Genomic DNA, 25,303 nt, shown 5'->3' with positions numbered 1-25,303 from the left:
CTCCTTCATCTTCTCCATCTTCCGCCCTTTCTGTGGATTCCACTTTCACAGCAGATAACGGGGGAGGATTTGTGTACAGATCAGCTTGCTCTTCTCATGTTCAAAATTTCAAACTGCGCTGCCTGCACAGCGCGCACACACCCATTTACACACACTCTAGGATGTTAGCAGGTCGATGAGTGACACGAAACACGTACTTACACAATGTTAATCTCCTACCTGTGAACTGCATTTAAATGCAGATTGACACACACCTGCTCAAAACACTGATTACGCACGTACGAAGATGTGCACACTACACACAAATTCTCTCTCGAGGGTTGCTATCCCCACCACTGCTAGGCCAGCAGTGTCTCCCCACTGACAGGGGGAAGGGATGGTGAAATGAGTCACTGGAGTGGAGCACAAAGTTTCTGGCAGCAGCACAAAGTTTCCCAGCAGGTCACAGCTGTTTGCCTGTCTGCTAGGGAGGGAGTTACATCACACAGAGAGTCGACCAGCCTGATCTGCCACCTCAGATCTGTTAGCCAGAGAAAGCACAGGAGTGAAGAAGAAAGAGAGGGCTTTGAAGTTGAGCAGTGTGTGATTCGGGCTGATGAAACCACGAATGGACAGACTGAAAGATGTTGGCCTTGTGGATAGGCGACTGTCACCATTACGTGTGTGCGTGTGTGTCTGCTTTTTTTCATAAATCATTTATCAGTTCTTCAGGGGATGAAATGTTTAGTTTTTTTCTGTGTACTCATTTATTTCTGTCTGTCTCACAGAGTCAACTCCCAGATACTCAAAAATAACAAAATGATTTTGAATTGAGCCATGGTGCATTTGTCTCCTTGGTTCACATCTCCTTGGAGTGTGAACACAGTTATCATGGTTCAAAACAACCACACAAGACCCTTGAGAGGAGGTGGTCTCAGTCCGGTCCCAAGCAAACTCTGGAACTCAGCTTGTTTTCATCTGTGGTCGGGATGTTGTCCAAACTGGCCTGACCAAAGTACCAGGTGTACTCTATCAAGTTTTAGCTAAACGCCTCCAGCAGCCATCAGCTGCCTTGTTCTTCTCATTTGTCTAAAGCCGGCGCATTGCCTTTGCAAAGCTTTCATCACATTATCTTTGCTCACAAACGCATCAGCTGGTTCAGACATATGAGCCAAACAAACCAGACAAAAAGAGAGGCCATCTGAGAAACCTTTGCATTTACCAACTTTTTCCTCTTCATGTCCTGCTCTTCCAGGCGGACCAGCAAGGAGATAGTGTGTGTGACCCCAGCTGGCCAGGCCCCGAGCCCCACCCCAGTCATGGTGGACATCAACTCTGCTGAGCTGAGGAACCCAGAGGTCAAGTTCAGCTACACAGACGATCCTACCATCCTCAAGATTGAGCCTGACTGGAGTATTGCCAGGTAAGGCAGGGATCAGAGCCTGTCCCGGTGAAGCAAAGATGAACCTTTCGTATGAACTAGGTGGATTTCTCTGTGTTGCGTGGTAACATGTCACAGTCTCAGAGATAGGACTGCATGATTGACTGACTCAGAATACTGCGTACACGGTGGAGGCCTAATTTAACCCTGAAAGAGATGAACACTGAATAATTTAGAGGAAACGTTAGGAAAACTAGGTTATATTGCCATAAATTACTGTATTTTTTTAGGTTATATAGCAACATGTAGCTAACTCCATCCTATAGCAAGGAGGCTTGTATGGCATGTGATTATTTTGCTATCTATAATTTACATTAATACAGTGTTTGATCTACTATTCTGCTTGATGTACTGTACATCTAGAGAATGGATACAAATGCATCAGTACATTATTAATCCTCTTTGGTGGAAATGCCAGAAGTTGATGCTAAGACTAAACTGAAGTATGAACTCTTTGTGAAAGGTGATAAATGTGTTATTCTGACAGCATACACCCTGTCTGGGTCTCGAAGAAAAAGCTAAGTCTTCCTCTCCATTGTCACACCCTTCTGGCTTTTCAAAGCCGTATTATTTATTCTGTTTATCTTTATGTTACAAAAGTAAATCTTTGAGAGCAGGAACAGCAGTAAAGGAGGCTCCTGAAGCAGTGCACTGCTAGTTGATGAGCTGCAGCAGAGATGTATCTGTAAATATTACTTGACTTATTGAAATGAGACTACATAGCCACGGGAAGATTTCCTCTGCAAACACAAGCTGTGTTGTGGAAGGGGAGAAAAAAAAAAAAAGCACAGATCTTCCAAATGCTAATGGGCTCGCTAGCATGACCTAGAAACTCCCCTACTCCTCAGCTCAGAAATGAATATAGCAAACACACACACTGTTGACTGTCTCATTTACTTCAGAAGTGCTGTATAGTTCTAGGAACTTGTCATACTTTTTTGTTAATTTTTTTCTCAACTGAAAGTTGGTACTCAAATGCAAAAATATGAAAATGTACATGCTGAAAGAATGAATTACTTATACAAGCTAAGTCCAGGATACTCTGAAAGACCATTCTTCTTTCGCTCAGTTTGTCAGTGTAAAAGAAACTCAACACTTACACAAGTTTATCTCATATATATATATACGTATCTATATATCTATATATGTATATATATATATATATACACACACTCTTTGAACCCGTTAAAAATCTCATTTATTATATTTTTAAATTGTATAGTATTGTAAAGTATATACCAGGTATTTATTTTTGAGTATCACCTATTAGGATGCCTAGGTAGGATTTTTTTCACCAGACACATTGTCTGTTCCGACGTAGTATCAATCCTGTGCTGCATCGTCGCAGGGGGCTGAGGTGAAAATAGATGCTGCGTTTAAAGCTCTGCAGGGAGACAAAATCTCTCATCATGCGAAAGAGGTGTGAGCGGATGAGGAGTCTGATTTGGAGTGGAATGAATGAAAGATTGAGGGTAGGAGAGGGGGGAAAAAGAATGAAAGCATTGGCTCCAGGCTTAGGGGGAAATAACCTCGGCTCTGGGCCTGTGTTTGTTGTTTCACTCAGTGCCCTCAGAGGAGGAGGCACATGGTTCTCCTGGCCAGTCTCACTTTTTTATTTACCAAGCTATTTTGCCGGCCTGTCCCCTTTGGTGGACCTGTTACCGAGGCTATTTCAAACACTGGCGAGGCTCCTTTGTCCAAAGCGCAAATTTGACATGACTGAGACTTCCAGAGGAGGACTCAGTTCCAGACACATGGCACTGCAGTGACTGGCACTACACCTTGTTTAAACAGTGTAATACAGTGTACACAGTATATAACGTGGTGTGTGGAAAAGATTCTTATCCTCTCTAGAACTACCCCCACAGAGTGTTGCCACATACTGGTACAAAGCAGTTTTTTTGAGCTACTGTATTTGTGATTAACCTACTTTTCCACACCTCTGTTCTGCTCTTCCATCAACAAATGTATAACTGTATGTAAATCCCTTAAATTCCTTTGTCTGATCAGTTTTCACTCCAGACTCTCATTCAATATCTGTCAGCCTCACTTAAGCCCCTGAAAAGCCCTAAGCTTTCCCTTGCCTCAAGCGACTTTCTCGCTCTTCTAGCTTCTCGAACCCTAAGTCCTTCCCAGGGCCAATAGTCTGGTAGTGTTCGCTACTACTCGGAAAACGTAATACAGCATCGCGACCTCAACAATCAGTGTTCTCTTGGAACAACTAGCTTATAAGGCAATGGGTTCTCCAGCCTTTTTCTTTGTAGTCCCCCATACGTGCATCTAAGAAAAGCTGAGGACCAAAAAATTTATTTAAATGTTTGGAGAATACATACTTTGTTCATTCAGTAACCGTTAATATAATTTTATTTAACTTGCGCTAATATAATTTTGACAAACTGGCAATTTAGAGTAGAGTAAGACAACCGCTATGATATTTGGACCCCAGGTGGGAAACCTGGGAAACTTAAATAGTAAGGGCCTGCTCAGACCTTGCATTAAGATCCCTGATCTCAAGTGGCCAGTGTAAAAAAGGTAGGTGTGAACACTTCCAGGACGTGGTGAGATCACATTTGAGAGATCCAATGTCTGGCCACATTTGGTGGTCTGGGTTGCAGATGTCCGCATTCCTTTGTTAGTGTGAACGCAATGCGTCCGGAGGAAAAAGTACCGTAAGTGATGTCTGTTGTCTGCACTAGAGATCCATTAGAGACAGATGCTGTTAAAATATTCTACTGCGCCCCAGATGATGTCGGGGTTTATCTACATACAGAGCGTGAAACTGAGATCGGATGCAGAGACACACGATTGCCGAGTTTGAAAACACGTACATAAAACCCCTTCATTTGCAATCGGATAGACCAAATTTGGACCTTAATGCAAGGTCTGAACAGGCCCAAGACAGAATATCTTCTCTCATAGTGTCCGTTCGTGGTTTCTGCCCTGTCTGAAACCTTGCAAAACACCTACCAGTGTCTCATTTGTAGGATAATGTTTTAGCAGGATACGTCCCTCACAGTAATGCTGGGTTTCCACCAGTTTACCCCACTCTAGTTTTAAGTTGTATGCTAACTTATTTTGCTGCTGTCAGAACACCTCGCATCAGATAAAGTTCACCCACGCAGGCCAGCAGAGGCTGTCGAGAAGGCGGTATGGGGGAATAGGCCTCTCACCCGAATTACCTGTGTCTCTGCTGGTAAGCGTCATGTAGGCCTGAATAGGTCACAGGTAGAGAGGTCACAGAATATTTCAGATCGACATCGAGAAAAAAAAAATGCCACATTGCAACTGTAATACACATATTGCCCTGGTTTAGCCGAAGAAGCACTACATACTTGCCCATTCTTTCCTCCAGCCTGCATATCGGTTTAAACAAGCTTTTAACATTCATGCAAGGGCTTCAGCGTCACTATCATTACCTGAAATTGGGCTTCCATGGATAAGCAGGTGAAAGGCTACAGCAGGAGTGAGCATTAATGGTGAATCGCCAACTGAAGGACCCTCTTGGCTCCCACAGAGAATAGATTTATTAACATTTATCTCCACTGATAGGCCTGCTCAATAGTGTATGCACTTGAGTCCTGTGAGGGGGGAAAAAAGCAGCAGGAGACACATGAATATGTGACACACAAGTGCACATAGAATTGGTTTATTTTCCAGTGCCATTGTGTAAATGTGTTTGTCTTGGTTTTCTTTCTAATGTGTTGTGTTATCTCTTCCTCTCTGTTTTTTAGTGGAGGAACCATGTTGACCATTACTGGAACCAATCTGGCCACCATCAAGGAGCCTAAAATGAGAGCCAAGTACGGAGCTGCCAAGTCCGAAAATGTGAGTGGTTGGACTCAGACACCCGCACACACTTTTTATTGACTAAACAAAAAAAGCAGTGACTTGACTTGGCAAGTGAGACAGACTGAGACCAATATAGACATGCAGGTGTTTCTCTCTCTCTCTCTCTCTCTCTCTCCTTTCTCTCTCTGCTGGCTTTCACTCCCTTTCTGCACGGTTAACCGAATTTTCAGCTGATTCACACACACTCTTGGGACACCGACGCACACACACCTGACCCATCGGTCAACTATCCAAGGGCCCATTTTCTGTTTGTTTTTGATGTTGAATTTCCTTTTAGCAGTTTAACCTTTGAAATGTCAACCAGCAATAAAGGAGCTCTGGCAAATCCCCCTCTCTTCACCTAGCACCACGGGGCTTAGCTAACCTTTCTCCCACTCTTAGCTAAAAGTAAAAATATCCCGTCTTTTTTCCTTTGTCCCGCCTCTACACAGCCATTTTTGATTTTGCTTGCTTAATGCCTCTACTGACCTATAAACACAGTTGGGTTTTATGTCTTTGTGATTACACACACCCTTTGTGTGTCAGCGTGTGACATATGGAACATAATGTATGGCTAAATCATGCTGTGAAACAATGCAAAGGTCTCTTCTGCCATCCTGCGTTTTTATTAACAGCTACCCACTGACCTCTCCACTGTCTCTGTGTGTCATTACAGTCTAATTTGTTCTTCGTTGCCTGATTTAAGTGCCGAACCCCACAGGGGGATTTGCCGATGATATCAACACTGATTACAACAGTGATGATATTAAGCCAGCCTCTTCCTCATTATGTCATTACGGAGACATTTAATCACTCACATCATATAACCCAGTTTCAGCCCTTATACATACTCTTGGTTATGCTTGAGTTCATATGCCATGTTATGGAAGAATTCCATTCCTTTTTTTTTTTGTTTCTTGCCAACACCACACAACATGTAAGTGGAGTGGTTGTTAAAAGGGAAAATGGATCACCTCACCCAGCTTTACATTTAATCATGTTTCTCCTCCGTCCTGTTCTCCTCCTCCTTAATTTGTCCATCACTCTCCCTCACCAGAACTGCACGGTTGTCAACAACACTGTGATGGTGTGTCTGGCGCCGTCTGTGGCCGGATCCGACAAGGGCTTCTCGGAGGTGGGCAGCAGTCCTGATGAGATTGGCTTTGTCATGGACGACGTGCGCTCTGTGCTGGTGGTAAACGAGACTTTCAGCTACCACCCGGACCCTGTGTTTGAACCTCTGAGCCCCACGGGCATGCTGGAGCTGAAGCCCAGCTCACCACTCATACTCAAGGTAAATTGCCTCGTGCTCCCTGCATTGATCTGTTTTGGCCTTGTCTCTACCTGACTTTGCTTTACATCCATCAAATTCTTTCTCTTTCTATTCTTCCCTTGACTTTGCGTATTTCTTTTTTTTTTCTTCCCCTACTTCCAATCCTCTACGCTTCTCTACCATTCCCTTCTCTTTGTGTCTTTCCAATCAACTTTTATGCCCCGTTTTATCCTCCTTTCTCCCTTCTTGCATCACCTTTCTCATTTTATTTCTGTCCGCTCTCTCCTCTTTCACACAGCTGCCCAAGAATGGTTGAGTGAAATGTGTTTATGGATCGAGTTTGTGGTGTTTTAGCATCAAATCTTTTTATTGAAGGTTATCCTTCTAAAGGTGAGGGATAAATGTCTCCACACACAAGAACTCCGAGACAAAAAAAGGTTAGCTGAGAGTTAGCACTCAGCTGACACACAGGAAAAGCAGTAATAGCAGATAGTGGTGTGCCAGTAATGTTGAGTATTGTGAACAATGTTAAAAGCTCCATCTCACAAATAGTTATTGTAGAAAATGCTGCCGCGCCCTCTTAGTCAGCATCCTATACAACCGATAAGACTTGCTTTCCACATGGCTTTATTATGCCTCAACCTTGATAGATGTTCTTCTTTCCTGCACCTGCTGTCTCCAATGGGGTTAGCTTTAAGGCTAAAAAAAACCCCCAAAAAAACGCCCCCATTTAAAATTGGTGCAAAGGAAAGTAGTCTTTATAAAGTGGGCCCATGCATTGCTATGCCACCTGCTCCGATTTGTATCTGATATGTTTGGAGGAGAGACTTCATAGCTGTTTACCGAACATGCACATTTGAATCCAGAGCGCATATGCCACCACTCACCCCCCTTGTCTTTTGTCATTTCACCTCTCCCCTTGAACTTCAAAGCCTTCAAAGAGCGAGAGAAGAAACTAGCGTGCAATTTCATGGAAAACTAAAGCCCTTTTTCTCCCGGCCAATCAGGGTGGAGTTTTAGAAATGAAGACTCGCGACTCTCTGCCCCGTAACTTTAAACATAATGCCGTAATGAAACGCCCTGATTGCCTTACCTCGCTCCTGGTAAAGAACTGTAGAAATAAGCAGCGCAGAAGCAGCATCCTATTAGATAATTGCTGAGAAATTACGCGTCCATCCACAATTTCCAGCAATTAATTCCTCCTGCTCTGCAAAGCGTAGTGAGTTAAGAAGACGGGGTATGGGTAAATGGGACAGAGAATTTATTTTCTATACTGAACATGCTTATGAAACCAACACACATTTAGAGAGTGCATTTGTTACCTGTGCCAGCCCTCAACTGAATCAATGGAGGGAAAAAAAAGAGTTGGCGTGCTTTATTGAAGGAAAACGAAGGAGGCTCACTTAAAACCACAATTCATGGTTTTATTTGTAGATGATTTGGTCAGTTTCTGGGAGAGGTATTTTTTGGCAGCATCAAGCAGGATCACTGTTGCCATGGTTACCTGTTTTTTAAAGTACCTTGCATGCTGATTTAAAGCAGTGGATGAGCTGTTGACAGATATCTTCCAGCCAATAAGAAACAAGTTGTTGTTTTTTTTTCCTTGGCACAAACCACAGTTAGTGAGTCTACGTGTATTTGTACTCATTATTCTTTTTGTGTCAACCTGCCAAGAACTGAGTGTATGTAAATAACTGAGGTGTGTGTGTGTGTTTCTATTTCCAGGGCCGTAACCTAATTCCTGCAGCCCCAGGAAACACTAAGCTGAACTACACGGTGCTGATCGGGGAGACGCCCTGCGTTCTCACCCTGTCTGAGAGTCAGCTGCTGTGTGAATGGCCCAACCTGACTGGAGAACACAAAGTCACTGTAAGTAAAACTTTTTATTGCTGTCAACATAACTGTTGGCTCAATGTTTTCCCATTGTGGGATTTAACTATTTAATCTGTCTCACACTGAGCGGAGCATTGAGATATCCAGGTTTCAAGGCCTGCCACACAAAAGCCTAAAAATGAGCATCATCTCTCTCTAAGTTACATTTTCCCATGTTAAATACCTGTGATTTCATCATCCTTCTTGATTTCATTTTATTTATTTTTTTCGTTCCACTGCTGGAGCATCTGGCTTTCACGTTTCTTTCAGCCTGTCAGCCTGTTTTCTTCTATAGCTCCTGTTCTCTGCTGTTTCCACTGTGCTATTCATCATCCCTCTTTAATGTCAATCCACTTCCTGCCTTTTCATTCATTCATCTCATTCTTTCCTCCCTATCCATCAGACCTAAATCTCTTCAATTACTCTAGATTTCTTTTACCCCATTCAAACAGCAGCGAGCACATGAACACACACATCCCGTCTCTTATACCACTGACTGTGCTTGCGACTGTATTTATGTCTTAGAGGCTTTTGATCATTCTGGTTTCCCTGGCATCCTCCTTGGGATTTGAACAGTATTGGTATTCAATTGAGACCAAAAAAAATCGCTAGTGGGTATGAGAGGTCTGTGTCTATTTTTATCCTCCTGCTTTTGGTATTTCAGAGACGTAAGTCAGTTAAAGATGGAATAAAGGGGGGAAAAAGAAAGGGGGAGGGGGCATATTTTAATGTTTTTAATTCGCATTTTCTGCAAGCAAGAACTGTTTTCATGTGATAGGTTTGAAAGTAATATATGCATGCATGTTGCTTCTTGTATGTGTTTTTTGCTGGTTCTAAAAAATGGCTGCAGGGCACAGATGTTGCCTCCCCCAACCCAGATATAAAGAGTTTTGGGGAGTTTTGGCTCAACTTGGTAGGACTTTGTGTGCCAACAGAAATGCAATGTAGGATTTAGCTTTGAAACCATAGTAGTTTTTTTTTTTTTTTTTAAATAATTGTATTGGATTTGTGGTGATGTGTAGCCCCAACATGGGTTATTGTCATGTAATATGGATGTGCAGTTCTTGTAAAATTGCTGGCAGCAGCTGATTTTCTTTTTCCTTGATGTAAAGAGAAGTCCTTCTCAGCTTCTGCTTGGATCGCTTTCAAATGCTGCTGTGAACAGTCTCCTTTTGTTCTGTGTACGTGTGCCGTCTTTCATCCACCTGCTACACAAACAGAGTGTAAATTTTCTGCACGGTCTGCCTACTAGGTGCGCGTCGGAGGGTTTGAATACTCGCCGGGGACGCTGCAGATCTACTCGGACAGCCTGCTCACTCTGCCTGCCATCATTGGTATCGGAGGAGGTGGCGGCCTGCTCCTGCTGGTTATCATTGTGGTCTTGATTGCTTATAAGAGGAAGTCGCGGGATGCCGACCGCACCCTCAAGCGGTTGCAGCTGCAGATGGACAACCTGGAGTCCAGGGTGGCCCTTGAGTGCAAGGAAGGTGAGTACGGACAAATTCCTTCTCTAAAGGGAGCGACTCTGGCTGCCTAAACCCACAGCCACTTTCAGAATGCTAGTTTCTTTCCATTTTTCTCCCCAAATAACTTTCTGTAAATCTCCTCCTCGCTACAGCTTGCCTCAAAAGCTCTACAACTCCCATTCAATAGTCCTATCCATTTCTCCCTCTGCATTCTCTCTATTTCCCCTTCCCTCTCGCCGCCAACTGTCCCCCTGCTGCTAGGTGGCAGCGGCGTGTGTGCATGTGTGCGTGGGTGTTGGTGTGTTTCCAGAGGAGTACTTTGATCTGAGCCAGCCACCAGATGTTGGCTCTCCACCCCATGAGAGAGCCGCCTGGCTGGCCTCACTGCCATCCACGGCGAGAGAGGGAGGGCGTGATGGAGGTTAGATAGAGACGGGGCACAGAGGTGGGAAAGTGAGAGATTGTAAGGAAGGAGTGGCTTGGCAACAGCTGAAGCATGGGGGGAGAGGTAGAGAGAAACTTACACACCAGTGCATTAGCATATATATTTGGCAGGAGACAGCGTGGATCCAGAGAGTCTACTGATGCTGTTACTGGTTTGTCTGGCATAAGAGAGACAAACAGATGGGCAGAAAGAGAAGGAGAATACTGATAACCACAATCATTGCAATATATTTATATTAGAGATCCCTTTACTTGTTGCGTTGTTTCAGTGGACCACAAATATAGTTTTTATTTAAATGGGGTTTGTGCTTCTCTTTCATACAGAAAAATAGAGATTGATTGGATCAGAATTCAAAAGGGGAACATCAGTGCATTTCAATAAAGTTGTTGGCAGATTCAGTGCAGTTCTTTCTCTGTGCATAAGACCTAGCTGTGCCTGCTAGACATATCCTCGTTCCAGACATCTGAATCGCTGTCCACATCTCCAGTCTGTTCGAATCATGTAGGTCTGGTTGTCTTATTGTTGTTGTTATTGACAGCTGTTCCCACCAGATGGAAAAAAACAATTGCCCAATCAGAGCTTTCATGACAGAATTATTAATATCACTCATGTCTTAACTTGAATGCTGATGAAAGGCTTCAGAAGCTGTGTGGAGCATGGGTGAGACTGACGCTGATAAAATATTTCCATAGGACTTGAGAAGTCCTTCTAAATGTGTGGGGGAAAAGTTGCAGACAGCTTTTTGTAGGACTAGTGGGTGGTGTGCACGTTGTATAATGACAAAATAGGGGAGAGAAGCGTAGGTTGGGGCCAAGCGGCAAAAAAATGAAATCAACTCGGAAGTGCCAAAAACAGGGCACTTCCTCAAATGAGCCACTTGAGCCTTGCTCCTAAAGTGAGTCAATCCTCATAGAGACCCTTGTTAAAATAACCTACTTTACAGGAAAAATAAACATGTTTACCGCCTGGTACAATGGTCAATGCTGGTCTCCATAGCTAATTTCTCCATTTACCTTAGCTGTACAGAGGTGGATTTAGTTAAACTCACTTGTTGAAATGATATAAGCCTTAACATTATGCATGATTTAGGGTATTTAGGGTGCAATAATGTTGTTGGCCAGACCCACCATACTGAGCTCTCGTGGAACGTTTCTCCATCTTTAAGAATAGGCAGTGACTGATACTGAACCAGACTGAGGCTTTCATTAGCCAACACAAACATAAAACAGACGACTCTACAAGCAAACCAGCAATGGTCTGGTTGACTTTAGTGGGAAATGTAGAACAGAAAAAGACTTCTGTATTAATGTTAAAGTTGAAGTGATGGAGTTTTTTGCCGCTTTTGTGGCACCAATAAATGTCACTTGGATAATTACCGAATCAAATAAGTGATCTGAAATGGTTATATGCAACTCACATATCATTACGCTATGAAAAGCCCACACCCCAGGATTGTGCCGCAGACTAACTGTTAAACAGTTATAAATGTCAAGCACAAGATGAGATGGTCTCAGATAAAGTGAGCTGCGGATTAGTCTCCTTGAGTAAGGACTGTGCCAGTCATCTGCTGAGAGGAGGATTTTGTGTGATTTCTTTTTTCCAAGTGCACACTTCACACCACTCTCCCCGACTCTTCTTCATGTCCTGCTCTTTACCTGCAATCACACACTCATAAACTCACACTAGGGGTCAGACTGTGATTGGCTGGGGTGTGTGACAGTGAGTCCACGGGCCCCGACCCTGTCTGTCCCCCGCTGTCACCACTGTCTGGGAGACAACAAGAGGATGGATGACGAAGGGGAAGGAGAGAAAAGGAGAGAGAGGAGTATGAGTATGGAAACAACAACAACAAGGAAAGAAGTGTTAGAAAGCAAATTGTCTTTCTGTGTGGAGTTTGCATGTCCTCCCTGTGTCTGCGTGGGTTCTCTCCAGGTACTCCAGCTTCCTCCCACTGTCCAAAGACATGCTGGTGTGTGTATACAGTGTATAATAGGAGCTAGAGGAACATAATGCTAGATGAAGTGGATGAACAGTGGACAAATGAGAAGACAACATAGAGAGAGAACAGGGAAACGATTAGTGTGTGCGGAATAATGAGGGAAAGAATAAGAGGAAGAATGTCCTGCTCCCAATGAATTCCTAGCCAAGAGGCAAACACAAATGTTAAAGATAAGATAAAAGAGAAGCAATGGAACAGAAAAGGGGGTACGGTAGAGAAAAAAGTCTAGATTAGAGAGGAAGATGGAGGGCACTAGGGAACTAACGGGACAAATTAATGAAAGAAAGACGGAGGGATGTAGCAACAGAAGAAGTGGGGGGAGAGGTGACCTCTAAGATGTCACTTTGAGAGGAGGAGACAGAAATAGAGAGATCGGAAGAGAGGGACAGGGTGACACAAGCCATCTGTTAGTCTGGGCTCTGGTTCGTTATTTGTTTGGGTTGTGTATCCATGTGTTGGTGTATTTTGGATGACGCTGTAGGGCACACACACACAGTTGTGCTAATGGAACCATATAGTTGTGGATTTTCTCCTCAAAGGAGTTTTATATTTATAAAATAGATTTGAGGCAGTCCACCAAAAGCATTAGCACTATACACTATTGTATGTGTGAGAGAATGGATTTGATCCCATTTTTCCCTCCTAGATGCGACCTGCGAAGCCACTGGAGTATACAGAATGGGGTCAGAACACACACTCTCTGGGAATGGAAAATGCACAAAAACATTGACACGTGCATTCACATAAATCATCTGGGCACAAGGTTATATGTTCAGCTGTGGGGCAAGGCAGGGAAGGTGTGTTTGTGTGTGTGTGTGTGTGTGTGTGTATGGCTGCAGGAGTGCAAGCATGAGAGGTGGCAGTGTGTAATGTGTGTGTACTCACATGTTCCTGTGTGCTGTCGGATCCTGAACTCCCCTCCAGCCACTGAGAACGAGAGCATTTTCCTCTGTCCTCCTCCTTCCCTCCATCTTCCCCTGCCCTCCTCTTAGCACGGTGCAATCACACAATGCTGCTTCAATGCCACTCCTCCATCTTCTCCTGATTTTCACCTATGGCGCTTTCTTCTCCTCTAAAACATCACATCGAGAGAGGCATAAGAGTCAAAGTCAAGATCAGAACTGGCTTTAGAGGTTTAAGCTTGATTATTAAGCACACTGACCATAGTTTGCCTCTTTTTCTCTGTCATAGCTTGAAGCCTTAGTTTGAAGATTCAAGATGATCGTGACCATCTTTAAAGGAATAATTTTAAACTTGTACAACTGAATAAATACTCTTTTTGGTAGCTGATTGCATCAGAACATTTCCCATAAGAGTCTCTTGTGTTCCAAATGAAGAGATGTTATTTTACACTTTAAGAAGCAGTGGTTTGTTAGAAACTAGAATGAAATGTCTTTAAATTAGTGTCAGTGTCTGTATTTTGTTTCATCTTAAGAAATCTGTATGTTCTTTAAGAATAATCCCTGACCTTCTTGATATATATTATAAGCATGTTCTTGTCTTTTGTGCAGCTTTTGCAGAACTGCAGACAGACATCCATGAACTCACTCAGGAGCTGGACGGAGCAGGAATCCCATTCCTGGACTACCGGACCTACGCCATGAGGGTCCTCTTTCCTGGGATTGAGGACCATCCTGTGCTCAAGGAGATGGAGGTACGGGTCAGTAGAGAACGCTCTGCACACTTTCACTCGTACAAAAACACTGGATGAATGGATGAACATTACTCTGTGTGTAAGAGGAAAAGATTTTATGGAAGGACTCTGGACTGGTGCAGAGCAGGAAGAAAAAATTTGCCTTCAGTGGTTACAGTCAGTTACAGTGATCACCAGCCTATATAGACCAAAAAAGCCTCGGACAGTAATTCAATTACAGTGTTCATTTTGGGGTTTTTCATGTGATAACATACAGAGAAAAGATACCTTTTTTACTTTGCATCACGGTTACCCTTCTGCTTCTGTCAACCTCAGGCTAGAACTGCTTGCACGTTGAAATCACAATGGGAAAAAATCATTTTCTCCCAATGAAAAATGTATTCTCCTCAAAGTTTATGACAGAAAACAAGCCAACAACATGCTGCAGCAAAACCCAAGGTCGGGCTCCCTCAGGCTACTTTGTGTAGTGTACTCAAACAACGGGAAACAACAGGGAGAGGTCACAGGAGCCACGATGGAGACTGAAAAGTCATCTGCATGGATAGTTGAGCCAGCCACCGCCGACGTAAATGAGTGGGACATTGATGAGTTTGTTTCATTACTTTAGATTGATGTGATAAACATGCAAATGTTAAATCAGAATAAGGGAAAAAAAATAATGAGATAAAAGTTGGTTATAATAATCGTCCACGTTTAGTCAAATTGGCCTGGACTCACGTGATCACTGTAAGCAGTGTTATCTGTACTAGAGTTTGATCAGCACAAGTTTTAGAAAAATAAACAATGCCATTTTAAAACAACACAAGTGAAATCCTAATCGTAAAAGACATCTTCTCTAGAAGAGTTTTAGACTGATTTGATGTAGATGCGGTAAGATAAGGATCTCCATTATTTCAGAATCCAGCTACAAATGTTCATATTCTTACTGTTTCTCTGTCGAGGGTCTGAGGCAGAAGACAGTTCCAGCCCATACTAGTAATAGTATAAAACTTGGGTATAAATAACTCTTAGAGCCAACTGCAGTGTGATGTAATACAGTGGAGGGATGGTTCTTTTTTGCGGAGTGAGCAGTGTCTGAGCTAAGACTTGGTACAAGTGATAGATTGCCTCTACAGGACTGAGCCTGTTTGAGGCTCCAGAAAAAAAGCAATGTTCTCGCATTCAATAAAACACTCTCCCCTTCACTACTGCCCGCTTCTCAAGAGGGAACACTCTATTACTCACATGAACCAAAGCTGTGTGGACACCGTAATGCGGCATGCGCGTGCACTTCCATCATTTCTCTGTATACATTAGAGCCTCACACATGCATCACATGGAAAAAAGCGCAGCTGTGCCCCGCTGTCATGCGTGTGAGGCTGCGAGCGCAGGAGCAGGCCTTGGAGACATTCACTATCTCCTCATGCCATCAACTGTATTCCAAAGGGATAGTGTAGCACGACATTGGATTTTCATTTGTATGGCCCAGGCAATCACAGGCCGCAGTGGTGCGCTAGGAGGCAGATCAATTTCTTATTACAGCATGAATTCTCAGTTCAAACCCCCGTTTCTCTCCCTCAGAAGGGGAGGCCTTTGAGGGGGAGAGTGTGGGATGTAGGATCATAGAGAGAGATCACTGAGACAGTAGGTAGGCAGGCAAAGCTACGATACCTTGTTCACGGTGGTTCATGAGTCTGTGTGGGAGCTGTAACGACACTGATGCAGTTTTCCCTTTATGAAGAAAGAAATATTGGAGTTAAGTGTGAATGTGTGGCTCTTTTTTCATCTTTCATCCTTCTTCACACATACTCATGAATCCATTTCACAACTATCACTCCCAACCAATACTTTACTCCCCGTCCTCCTCTTCATCCTGCTCTCAACACTTTTATCTGCCTTTACCTCACTTGTTTCTATGAATTGCTTTCACCTGTTCTCTTATTCATTCTTTTTTAAACTTCTCTTTTGTCTACCCGTCCTCCACCTTTCCTTTGTGCTTTCCTCTCCATTACTTTTTCTTCGTATTTGTCTACACCACCTCACTCAATTTCCCTCCTCCTTCACACTACCTTCATTGCCTTCCTCCCTCCATATTTCACTTTTCTCCTCTCCGCGTCCAACAAATGTCTGCTTTCGGTCCCTTCATTCAACACTACCTCCTTGTCCTCACTCCCTCCCCCCCTCATTACCTCCATCCCCTCCGCTGCAGGTCCCGGCCAACACGGAGAAGGCCCTGACGTTGTTCGGCCAGCTACTGACCAAAAAGCACTTCCTGCTGACCTTCATTCGCACATTGGAGGCTCAGCGGTCCTTCTCCATGCGAGACCGGGGCAACGTGGCCTCCCTCATCATGACAGCCCTGCAGGGGGAGATGGAATACGCCACCGGCGTCCTCAAACAGCTCCTGTCCGACCTCATCGACAAAAACCTGGAGAGCAAGAACCACCCGAAGCTCTTACTCAGGAGGTAAGCAAAGCAGTGGGGGGAAAAACTGGACTCGGCACAAAAACATGTCACACATGCAGCGGTGGTTTGAGGTTATGTCCCTGTTTGTGTGCATGTGTGCGCAGGTCTTTGTTTATCATACTCGCTGTGTTAGGATGTCCTTGAAAAGAGGCACGCAAGGGACAACTTCAAACAAACGAAAACAAGAAAAAGTTTTGGCTGCTCTCTATTTTTCTCGCCCTCTTGTGCAGAAGATAGTACGCCTACATCCTCATACTTAAACCCAATAAGACGCTAAACAGGAAGAGCAGAAAATAGATGATGTAAGAATGTCAAGTGTATTTGTCTGTCTTGCAGCTGAAGCTGTGGTGGAGGATGTCAGGTGACAGTGACTAGCTTTTAGAGGCATATGTGACGTTACCTCCTCTCTATCTCTCAACCCTGTCCCTGTCAGAAAGGATTACACCCCTGAGCACACATACACTCCCAATGGAGCTGCAGTCAGACAGGCCACTCTCTCCTCTCTCTCTCACACACACACACACACACACACACACACACACAGAGGAGGAGAAAGGTACGAGGGATGGATGGGATGTAAAGAGAGAAAGAGTAGGATTTACAAGAGCGGGTGTGAAGAATAAAGAGAGAGCAGCTTGGTGGCAGAAAGGGAAATATGAGCAACAGAGCAAGAAAAAAATTGAGAGGTGAAAAAGGAAAAGGCAGCGCAAGAAAGGTGTATGGAGCACGGGGGGGGGGGAGGGACGTGGTGATTGACAGAAAGAGTGGGGAAAATGTCTGGAGGGAGACTTGGGCTGGAGGGAAATTGACGGGGGGAGAAACATATTGGCGGCGATTGAGAAGAGGAGGAAAGAATGGGAAGGCTGTTGGAAGGTAGAGCTTGTGCAATATGGTGAGCGAGGAGCGAAGGAAAACGAGCCGCTGCAGACAGCCGTGCAGGCAAAGATACACATATTTAAGGAAAGACACAATTAGAGAAGCAGCCTTTCTCCAAATAAATTGGAATTAGACATTAAATGATAAAAAAAAAGTTACATTTTTTTCTCTTCTCCTGCTCCTCAGAGAGATATTTAATTAAAAATCTAATCAAATAAATGACTCTCAGCCAGTGTGCCTCTGTGAAGCCTTTTTCAATCCTCTCTTGGGGCGGAATGGTCACAACACGCTGTCCTTGCTAACTACACTAGCCTCGGGAGCTGACGTTAATAAGCTCGGCAGTTGTTACACACAGTTCACCCTGTTTAGGTCTCTTTACGCAATAAGACTTCAGATTTTTTATTTTATTTTTAGACATTCACACAGAAAAACTCTTAATAGTCCTCTCCCACATTGTTTTTTTTTACCTCTTATGGTGAAATGACGCTCTTGCATTGGGTGCAGTTTGTAGTTTGTATTAGAGCAGACTGTGTGTGGGGCCAGGAAAGCTGCATCAAGCCCTCTTCCTGTTACAGTAAACTTTAAAATGATGGGTGTGGGGACGCAGCCTTCCTGAATGACATGCTTCAGGTTGCCCATCGCCGCGTCCCCACGTGCCCAAAGCCTGTTCCGTCCAGGTGCGTTCACCTCCTTCGTCCTCTGTACCTGCCTCCCCCGTTTGCCTCATCTTTCATCCGGTATATTTTGCTGACAGCCATGAAAAAAAAAAAAAAAAGAAAGAAACTGCTCCACATACACCAAACAGCAGTCGAACAGAGAGGCTTGCGGAAGCGTAGGAGTTCATGTCTCGCTCGTGCTACAGGCCTTCACTGGTTCCACTGCTGCATTGGCCTAGTTTCCTGTGTTTTTCCTTTATTGCCTTAATGTTCTTCGTCATGAAAAAACACATGTCTGAGCAAATGTGACAAATAAATATAATCTCATATACCCCTTTTTCGCACTGTGCTATGCTAATAATAAAAGGACTAATATTTACCAGGAGTGTGGAAATTCGGAGCGGTAAGAAAGCCCAGTAACACGGGTGCACCCCGCCATTTATCAAAACAAAGAATGCATAATTAAAGAGTCTTTCTGTTTTTTCTCTAATGTGAAAAAGAGGAATGGTAGCAAGTGAGGAGGTAAACCTGGGCATGATGACTACCCGTGTCTCTCTCAGGTGTTGAACAAATTAGACTCCATAAGTCCGTTAATTACACCTTTTAATCGCCCCGTTTTCATTTCGTTCGCCGGTAGTTCACGTGTTCGTTCGAGACGCGCGCACGTGCAGAGGGTCCCCTCATTGCACGGCAGGTTTGTGATTAACGAGACAAGTTAGCGAATTATACTAATTGCTGTATTTTTAATGAAGATGAGTGGATTTGCTTGGAGGTAGAAAAAATGCGAGGGGGGGGGGGGGGGGGTGAAACAATGAAAGAAACAAAGGGGTTTGTTTTGCCAAGTTAATTTGTTTTGCGAGGCGGGGGGGGGGTGAGAACCGGGTTGTTTGAAGGTTAACCACATGAAGACTGATAATGTCGTGTGTTCATCTTCTTTTTTCTTTGTCTGTTGTTTCCCCTCTCTCTCTCTCTCTCTCCCTCTCTCTCGATTCTCTTCATCTCTCTCCCAGGACGGAGTCGGTCGCTGAGAAGATGCTCACCAACTGGTTCACCTTCCTGCTTTACAAGTTCCTCAAGGTAAAATTGTCACACACACACACACAGATACACACAGCTTTTGAAGCCCCAGCAACAACGCCGGTGTTTGAGAATCGGAAAATGTTGCACTAGCACGCACACACATTCACAGCTGCGGCATTAGATAAGGCGGAGGCGGCGGGGTACCTATCCCTTACCTCTGCCTTTCATGTGGTAAATTCTTCTTTCTACCAATTGAGGAGTCTGCAGAGTCTGAAGCGCTGCTCAGACGCTACTGACCATGTTGTTGTGATCACTGTAGCCTGTCACACTAACCTGTCCTTTCTTTGTGTCCTGCCTGGATTCTTTCAGAGCCAGGCAATCGTGTGTGTGTGTGTGCCCGTGTGCGTGCTTGCGTGTTTGTGTCCATAATAAACAAAACAGGAAGCCAGACACACAGTCCACTCTCTTGTTTCTCTGTCTGTCTGTATGTTTTCTTTCTCTTTCTGAGTTCCTCTGATCTCATATCAGAGGGAATCACCGAGGCTTAAACTGTGCTAAATTCTTGTTTCCACGCACACATTCTCTACATTCAAACATTGTTGCAGCTAATCAGTTAGCAGCGGGGCCTTAAACTCCCGCCAGGACAGGCAGTCTGGTGGACAACAAACCAGCCAAGCCCCCGGGGTACCCAGTTAGCATCTGTGTATGTGTGTGTGTCAGTTTTGGGTGTCCGTGCATGTGTGTCTTGGCTCCAAATGCAAGACTGGACAGCCAGAGTTGATTCAGGAAAAGGAGAGTGGTTTACCAGAGAAGCTGTTGGGGATTTTTTAGCAGCTGCGTTTATGAACTTTAGACAAGACAAAAAAAAAAAAAAGAAAAGGTGGAAGAATGTCGTGAACACATGGTTTGGAAGAGGAAGAAATAGGGCAAGACTTATTATTTAGGGGTGAGGGCATGTGGAAAAAAAGGTTGTCAATAAAAAATAAAACTGAACAAAGGGTGCAGGAGAAAGTAAACGGAGGGAAAATGAAGCAGAGACTTGCTGTAGCTAGCTGCGAGGTTCCCAATGTAGCTTTTATCCAGCCTGTGCAATTCAGCGCCCCTTCCCCCTCTCTCCTGAGTTTTTAGGGGTCACATAAAAGAAAGGCCTGGAACAATTTAAGGTTCAGCCAGGTGTGAATACAGATGGCTAAAGGTCAAGTAGTTGTTCAGAGGAAAGCAAGAGATGGGCGCTTTTACCTACCAAAGGGAACAGAAGAAAGAAAAAAACCCTTTCATCCATTACCCTTTTCTAAGGGTTCACTTGTCCTTTGCACTACCTTGTTTGGGAGCATCATATAGGTACTGTTTCTGCACTACACTCTGTCTTGTTGCTTTAAGTAAAATCTCAATGGCTATACGAGGATTTTGTTGTAGTGCAATCAGCTGAATAAAAGGGATGCATTAAAAGTCAAAGAAGCAAAGCTATGTGTAAATAAGCCATGATCCTTACATAAACATACTGCATCAGTACTGCTTGTGCACACTGGCACCATTTAAAGGAGACAGAAGGGCCGCGATGCTGCACGGAGCTGGTTTGTATGCTGTTAGACGGAGAGGACGTCTGCTGGTGTGCTGTGTATTCACCGTAGGTGGCCGGCATTGCTAGATTATCCCACAGCGTTCATCTGACAGCTCACCGAGAGGACTGACTCGTGTTGATGCATGAACATGCCCGGTTGAAGGGTTTAGAGCAGGACTTGTAAAATATGTCTTTGCTTCAGGCCAGAAATGTGAATTATTGGTAAAGCATTAATTTGACTAACATTAAGAGACCAAGAACATGAGTACTGTAAATAGATCATAAAGATGCAAATGAAGTGCTGCCTTTAAAGGCAGCTTTCAGTTTATCACAGCTTGAGTCTTATTTTAATATTCTTGGTCATGATTTCCATCTGTAATGACAGCAGTCTGAGCACCGAAGCAATTTCTGAAAGCTGAGAATAGCGCAGCATGGCTACACGGGCTTATTAAAATCAAGCAATGTCTCCTCGTGACCCCGTGTCACAGGGTGCATGTCTCTAAGTTTTATTCTTTTTCAGAGTGCTTTATTTGAATAGAGGTCAAATTCTCCTGTATTTTAAACTAAGGACTACAGAAAATGGGACAAAAAAAATGCATCTCTATTAGTTTTTTCTGCTCTAAGGAAGACCATGAGGTGAATTCAAAATGTTGGAATGAAACTAATAAGCATTTTTTTTTACATAATAAAGCTCAGTAAGCGTAACTAAACATATTTCTGTTTTATCAGATTTTGCTATTTCTTTTATTTTCACATTTTGTTAATGGACCTGTCCCCACAGGATAATCTTACAGACACTTAATAGCTATTGTTATGCTATAAGGTATATAATGGTATTTGACCAAAAATAAATCTAGTTAAAATAAATAAAGTAGTCGCAAAACTGTTGCAGCCTGCAGGCGTTGAATACTGCTGATATTATGTTGCAGTCCTGTGAATAAAGGTAAACACCATCACAAAAGAACCAGAACGAACTTTCATTCTGTTCACAAATGGCCTATTCTATGCCGAATGCATGTAATAAAATAGATTGGAAGCAGAGTGGGCACGCTTCTGTGGGCTAGAATAGGTCGCTTTAAAATAGTTTTGGCTGAAGAATGTAGAAAAATGGACCCATATGAATAAATAAAAACTAATTAAATCCCCTGAAGTGTACAAAGCCTAAAAACGATAAGCATATTTGCCCAGCTGTAGTTGGGAGTATTGCAGGGTGATTGTGTTCCCTGCTGGGCTCAGTAATCATTCAAATGGTGTATGTGTTACTCGCTTGAAAAGACACTTTCTTGGAGGGAATAATGCACACAGGTTTGCCATTGTTGACTGGCTCACCTTTATTATCACATACGAACCCCAAATATTCCCAGACAGGATGCCTGGAATTCTAAATTCGGGTGTGAAGCTTGATACGTCGGATTAACATCAGTTACTCCCCTAAAAACTGTAGCCCCGACACCGAAAGTGAAACTGAAGTCAGTCTGTAAAATGTGGCTGATATGTGTACTGGACCTTTTACACAATGCATATTTTGTTCTCCATCATTTAATCTTTCAACTAAATTTTCAAAACCTGCGACTTTGTTTAGAAGCCGCATGATTGTCTGACTGCGTGAATGACTCTGCCTTAGTCAGAGCTGTGTTGTTATAGAGATAAAATATAGAGAAGATGCAGCTTTAGAACTGAAAATAACACCTGAGCTGCATGAGCAGGCGGTGCTTAGTAGGCAGGATAGCTGAACGTCTGAATGAAAGAGAGGTGGAACAGAGGGAGAGAAGGAAAGAGAGGCAGGGGGCCCAACATCCCAGTGCTTGTTGCCTGGTTGACACGTCTCGCGCACCAAAGTGCTTCTCCAAGCGTTTTTCACCTCTCAGTCGTTAACCTTCTATTAACTCCTCCATCAATTGCCACTCACTCACACTTTCTCTGATTTCTCTCCTCCTCCTCCTCACTCACTTGCTCTCACACACAAACACAAATAAAGATTTTTAAAGGCTGTAGCGGGTGTGTGTGTGTGAGAAAAGGAAATAAAGTGTTGTTCTCTGCCTGTTTTTAGCGTGCTGTTAGCCAACACAGGCCACGGCCTTGTCATTTGCTGCTCCGCCTGCGGTTGGCGTTGAAAAGATTAGAAGGCTAATTGGAGAGCTGCTCAGCAAAGCAAGGAACTTTTTGCTGTGTTGTACTTTTTGGGAAAGTTCTTGCACAGTAGTTTGCATTTGAACATTCGGTCCTGCTCTCCTTCTCTTTTCATCTATCACCTGTGCCCGTCTCCTCTTACCTCCTCCTAAACTCTGTTTCCCTGTTTGCAGGAGTGTGCCGGCGAGCCTCTCTTCATGCTGTACTGTGCCATGAAGCAGCAAATGGAGAAGGGGCCGATAGATGCGATCACGGGAGAGGCCCGCTACTCCCTCAGCGAGGATAAACTCATCAGACAGCAAATTGACTACAAGACTTTGGTCAGTTCACAGACAGGTGTTTGGTGCTCTAGGAAGGTGTTAAACACGTGTACACGTACGATACAGAGACACAGATTTCAAATATGTCTGTTCTTCTTGGATAGCTCAAACAATCCTGCTCCAATTGACTATATGGTTTAAACATAAAAGAAAACCCTTCCTATTTTGAGCTTATAAAAGGAATAAATAGTAATAAATGTGTAGTGTTCCTCATATTGATTCTGTTGGAAGCGTTTCTTTGCAGGTCAGAAATCACCACGGGCTCATGCTTTCACACATCAATAGTTATTGCTCTCAGTCTGCGCTGAGTTCCTGGTCTAAATGTAACCTTTGGCTCCTGCCCTCTGCCTTTGTAGACGCTGCACTGTGTCAACCCAGAGAATGAAAACGCTCCGGAGGTGACGGTGAAGAGCCTGAACTGCGACACAGTGACGCAGGTGAAGGAGAAGCTGCTCGATGCTGTGTACAAGGGGACGCCGTACTCCCAGAGACCCAAGGCCTCGGACATGGACCTGGGTAAGGAATGGGGAAACCACTGCACAGACACGGGGCACAGGTGCACTGCTGTGGGAGGGAATCACAGGAGGGGGCCCTTCAGACAGGAGAGGTGATTCTGCATCAAAAAACAAAATCAAGTGATGCACCAAAAGTTACTAAAATGATCATTCTAAATGTAATCCAATTACCAGACCTTTTTGTGTGTAACCTGACTAATTGTTGTTGTTGATTGGTGGGCCTTAACACTGCTACTGAGTGTATCTTTAAGTCGTTTTTCCTCTTTACGTCAAATAAACAACTTTATCTTTATCTCCTCGCTAACTGTGTGTATGTGTCTGACAGAATGGCGACAGGGCAGGATGGCTCGCATCATCCTCCAGGATGAGGATGTCACCACGAAGATCGACAATGACTGGAAGCGTCTCAACACCCTGGCTCACTACCAGGTACCCAGCTGCTTGCATTCAACATAAAACCGAATAGTTCCTCCTCTGAAATGTGCTTCCATTTTTCTTGTCGCTGGCATATTCGTTTAAATATAGCACTTTGGTTGCAAAATAGAATGAGCAGGTTGATATTATGTGTGAATCATCTTGCCGGACAATCTAAAAAAAATAAATAAAAATAAATGTCGTCTTTCAGGTGACAGATGGCTCCGTGATTGCCCTGGTGCCTAAACAGAACTCGGCCTACAACATCTCCAACTCCTCCACGTTCACCAAGTCTCTCAGCAGATACGGTACGAGAGAAGGTGTGTGTGTGCCTCGTATGTGTGTACATGCGTTTACGTGTGTGGACTCATTTCATGATATGTTCCAACTAACCAGCAAAGGCACTGGCAGGACACTTTCTCTGTCATTTGCCTATGGCATCAGATTCAGTTCAAGGCTCGACGGACTGTTTGTTGTCTCGTTTAGTTTAAATGTATTGCACAGGGTCCACCCTGAGAACTACCTTAAGTGTCAATTATCCTCTCCCATGCTGTAAAGGGTGTCTGTTAGCAGAGCAGCATGGCCTTGAGTAGAGTGGTAGGTTTGGTATCGGTGTTTAGATGCCTGCCAGCTGTCCTGCTGGTTCACCTGCAAGTTCTTTATCAGTGCTTCATTCTCTAAACTGCAGCTGAGTAATACAGACTGATGCAAACACATGTTCACTGCATATGTACAGACTCACACTGAACATCATCACAAGCTCATTGGTCAGTCACATAAATACACATTTTAGAAAACACAGTCACACAAGCTGGAGTCGAGTCGGAAAAAAGCTCGTTGCCTACTTTAGTTTAGTGCACTTTAGATGCTTCTCTTTGTACCGTACCTTCCTTTTTCTAATTTCTAGATTTTCAAAACATCCTGTGTTGTTCATACACTGCCTGTTAGCACGGCCGCTCTCACTCTCGTGTCACAGACGGCTGTTTGCCTTCTGAGTGCCTGAGCCTCAAACAAGGTCTGGCATTCATGAGATTATGCACAGGACAGCACAGGGGCTTTCACAAAAGGATTAGAAAAAAAAAAAGTGTCTACATGAAATGAAGTCGTCTGCATTTTGTCAAAACAACTTGTGCATGCTTTATTTGTGCATTTTAAAAGAGTATATGTCATCCATATTTACTGAGTCCAGACACTGTCCAGATATTATTAGCAACCTTTTAACGCTGTTTTTTTCTCCTCTCTCCGTACACGTTTGAAGCCCTTTTCTGGTCCACAGTAACTGCTCCTGAGCCTAACCATCGTGGCATCCACATAAATACTCGCTAACACCCCATCACACTTTCTCTGAACTTCCCTGGTCCACATTCTCCGCTGACATTTTAAACCTCTCAATCCTTTTCTTGCTTTGT

The 25,303-nt window shown here is 43.8% G+C and overlaps 1 protein-coding gene across 4 annotated transcripts in view; it reads left to right on the top strand.

The window, feature by feature from the left end:
- plxna1b (plexin A1b) overlaps window positions 1-25,303 on the top strand; it is a 185,459-nt gene that overhangs the window by 152,172 nt on the left and 7,984 nt on the right. The window contains exons 16-27 of one of the 4 annotated variants that reach the window (XM_084542773.1): window positions 1,235-1,402; window positions 5,152-5,245; window positions 6,306-6,542; window positions 8,247-8,390; window positions 9,646-9,880; window positions 13,815-13,957; window positions 16,146-16,402; window positions 18,945-19,011; window positions 22,819-22,965; window positions 23,322-23,481; window positions 23,806-23,909; window positions 24,106-24,202. In XM_084542773.1, the coding sequence (XP_084398899.1) occupies window positions 1,235-1,402; window positions 5,152-5,245; window positions 6,306-6,542; window positions 8,247-8,390; window positions 9,646-9,880; window positions 13,815-13,957; window positions 16,146-16,402; window positions 18,945-19,011; window positions 22,819-22,965; window positions 23,322-23,481; window positions 23,806-23,909; window positions 24,106-24,202 (1,853 nt within the window). Of the gene's footprint in view, window positions 1-1,234; window positions 1,403-5,151; window positions 5,246-6,305; window positions 6,543-8,246; window positions 8,391-9,645; window positions 9,881-13,814; window positions 13,964-16,145; window positions 16,403-18,944; window positions 19,012-22,818; window positions 22,966-23,321; window positions 23,482-23,805; window positions 23,910-24,105; window positions 24,215-25,303 lie in introns of all 4 variants that reach the window. The other 3 variants (XM_084542771.1, XM_084542772.1, XM_084542770.1) reach the window with 3 other exon arrangements.

This window comes from Chelon labrosus, assembly GCF_963514085.1.
Source record: "Chelon labrosus genome assembly, chromosome: 4".
Classification (NCBI taxonomy): domain Eukaryota; kingdom Metazoa; phylum Chordata; class Actinopteri; order Mugiliformes; family Mugilidae; genus Chelon; species Chelon labrosus.
Note: the sequence above shows the minus strand (reverse complement) of the source record. Positions and strands in the feature narration are given on the sequence as shown.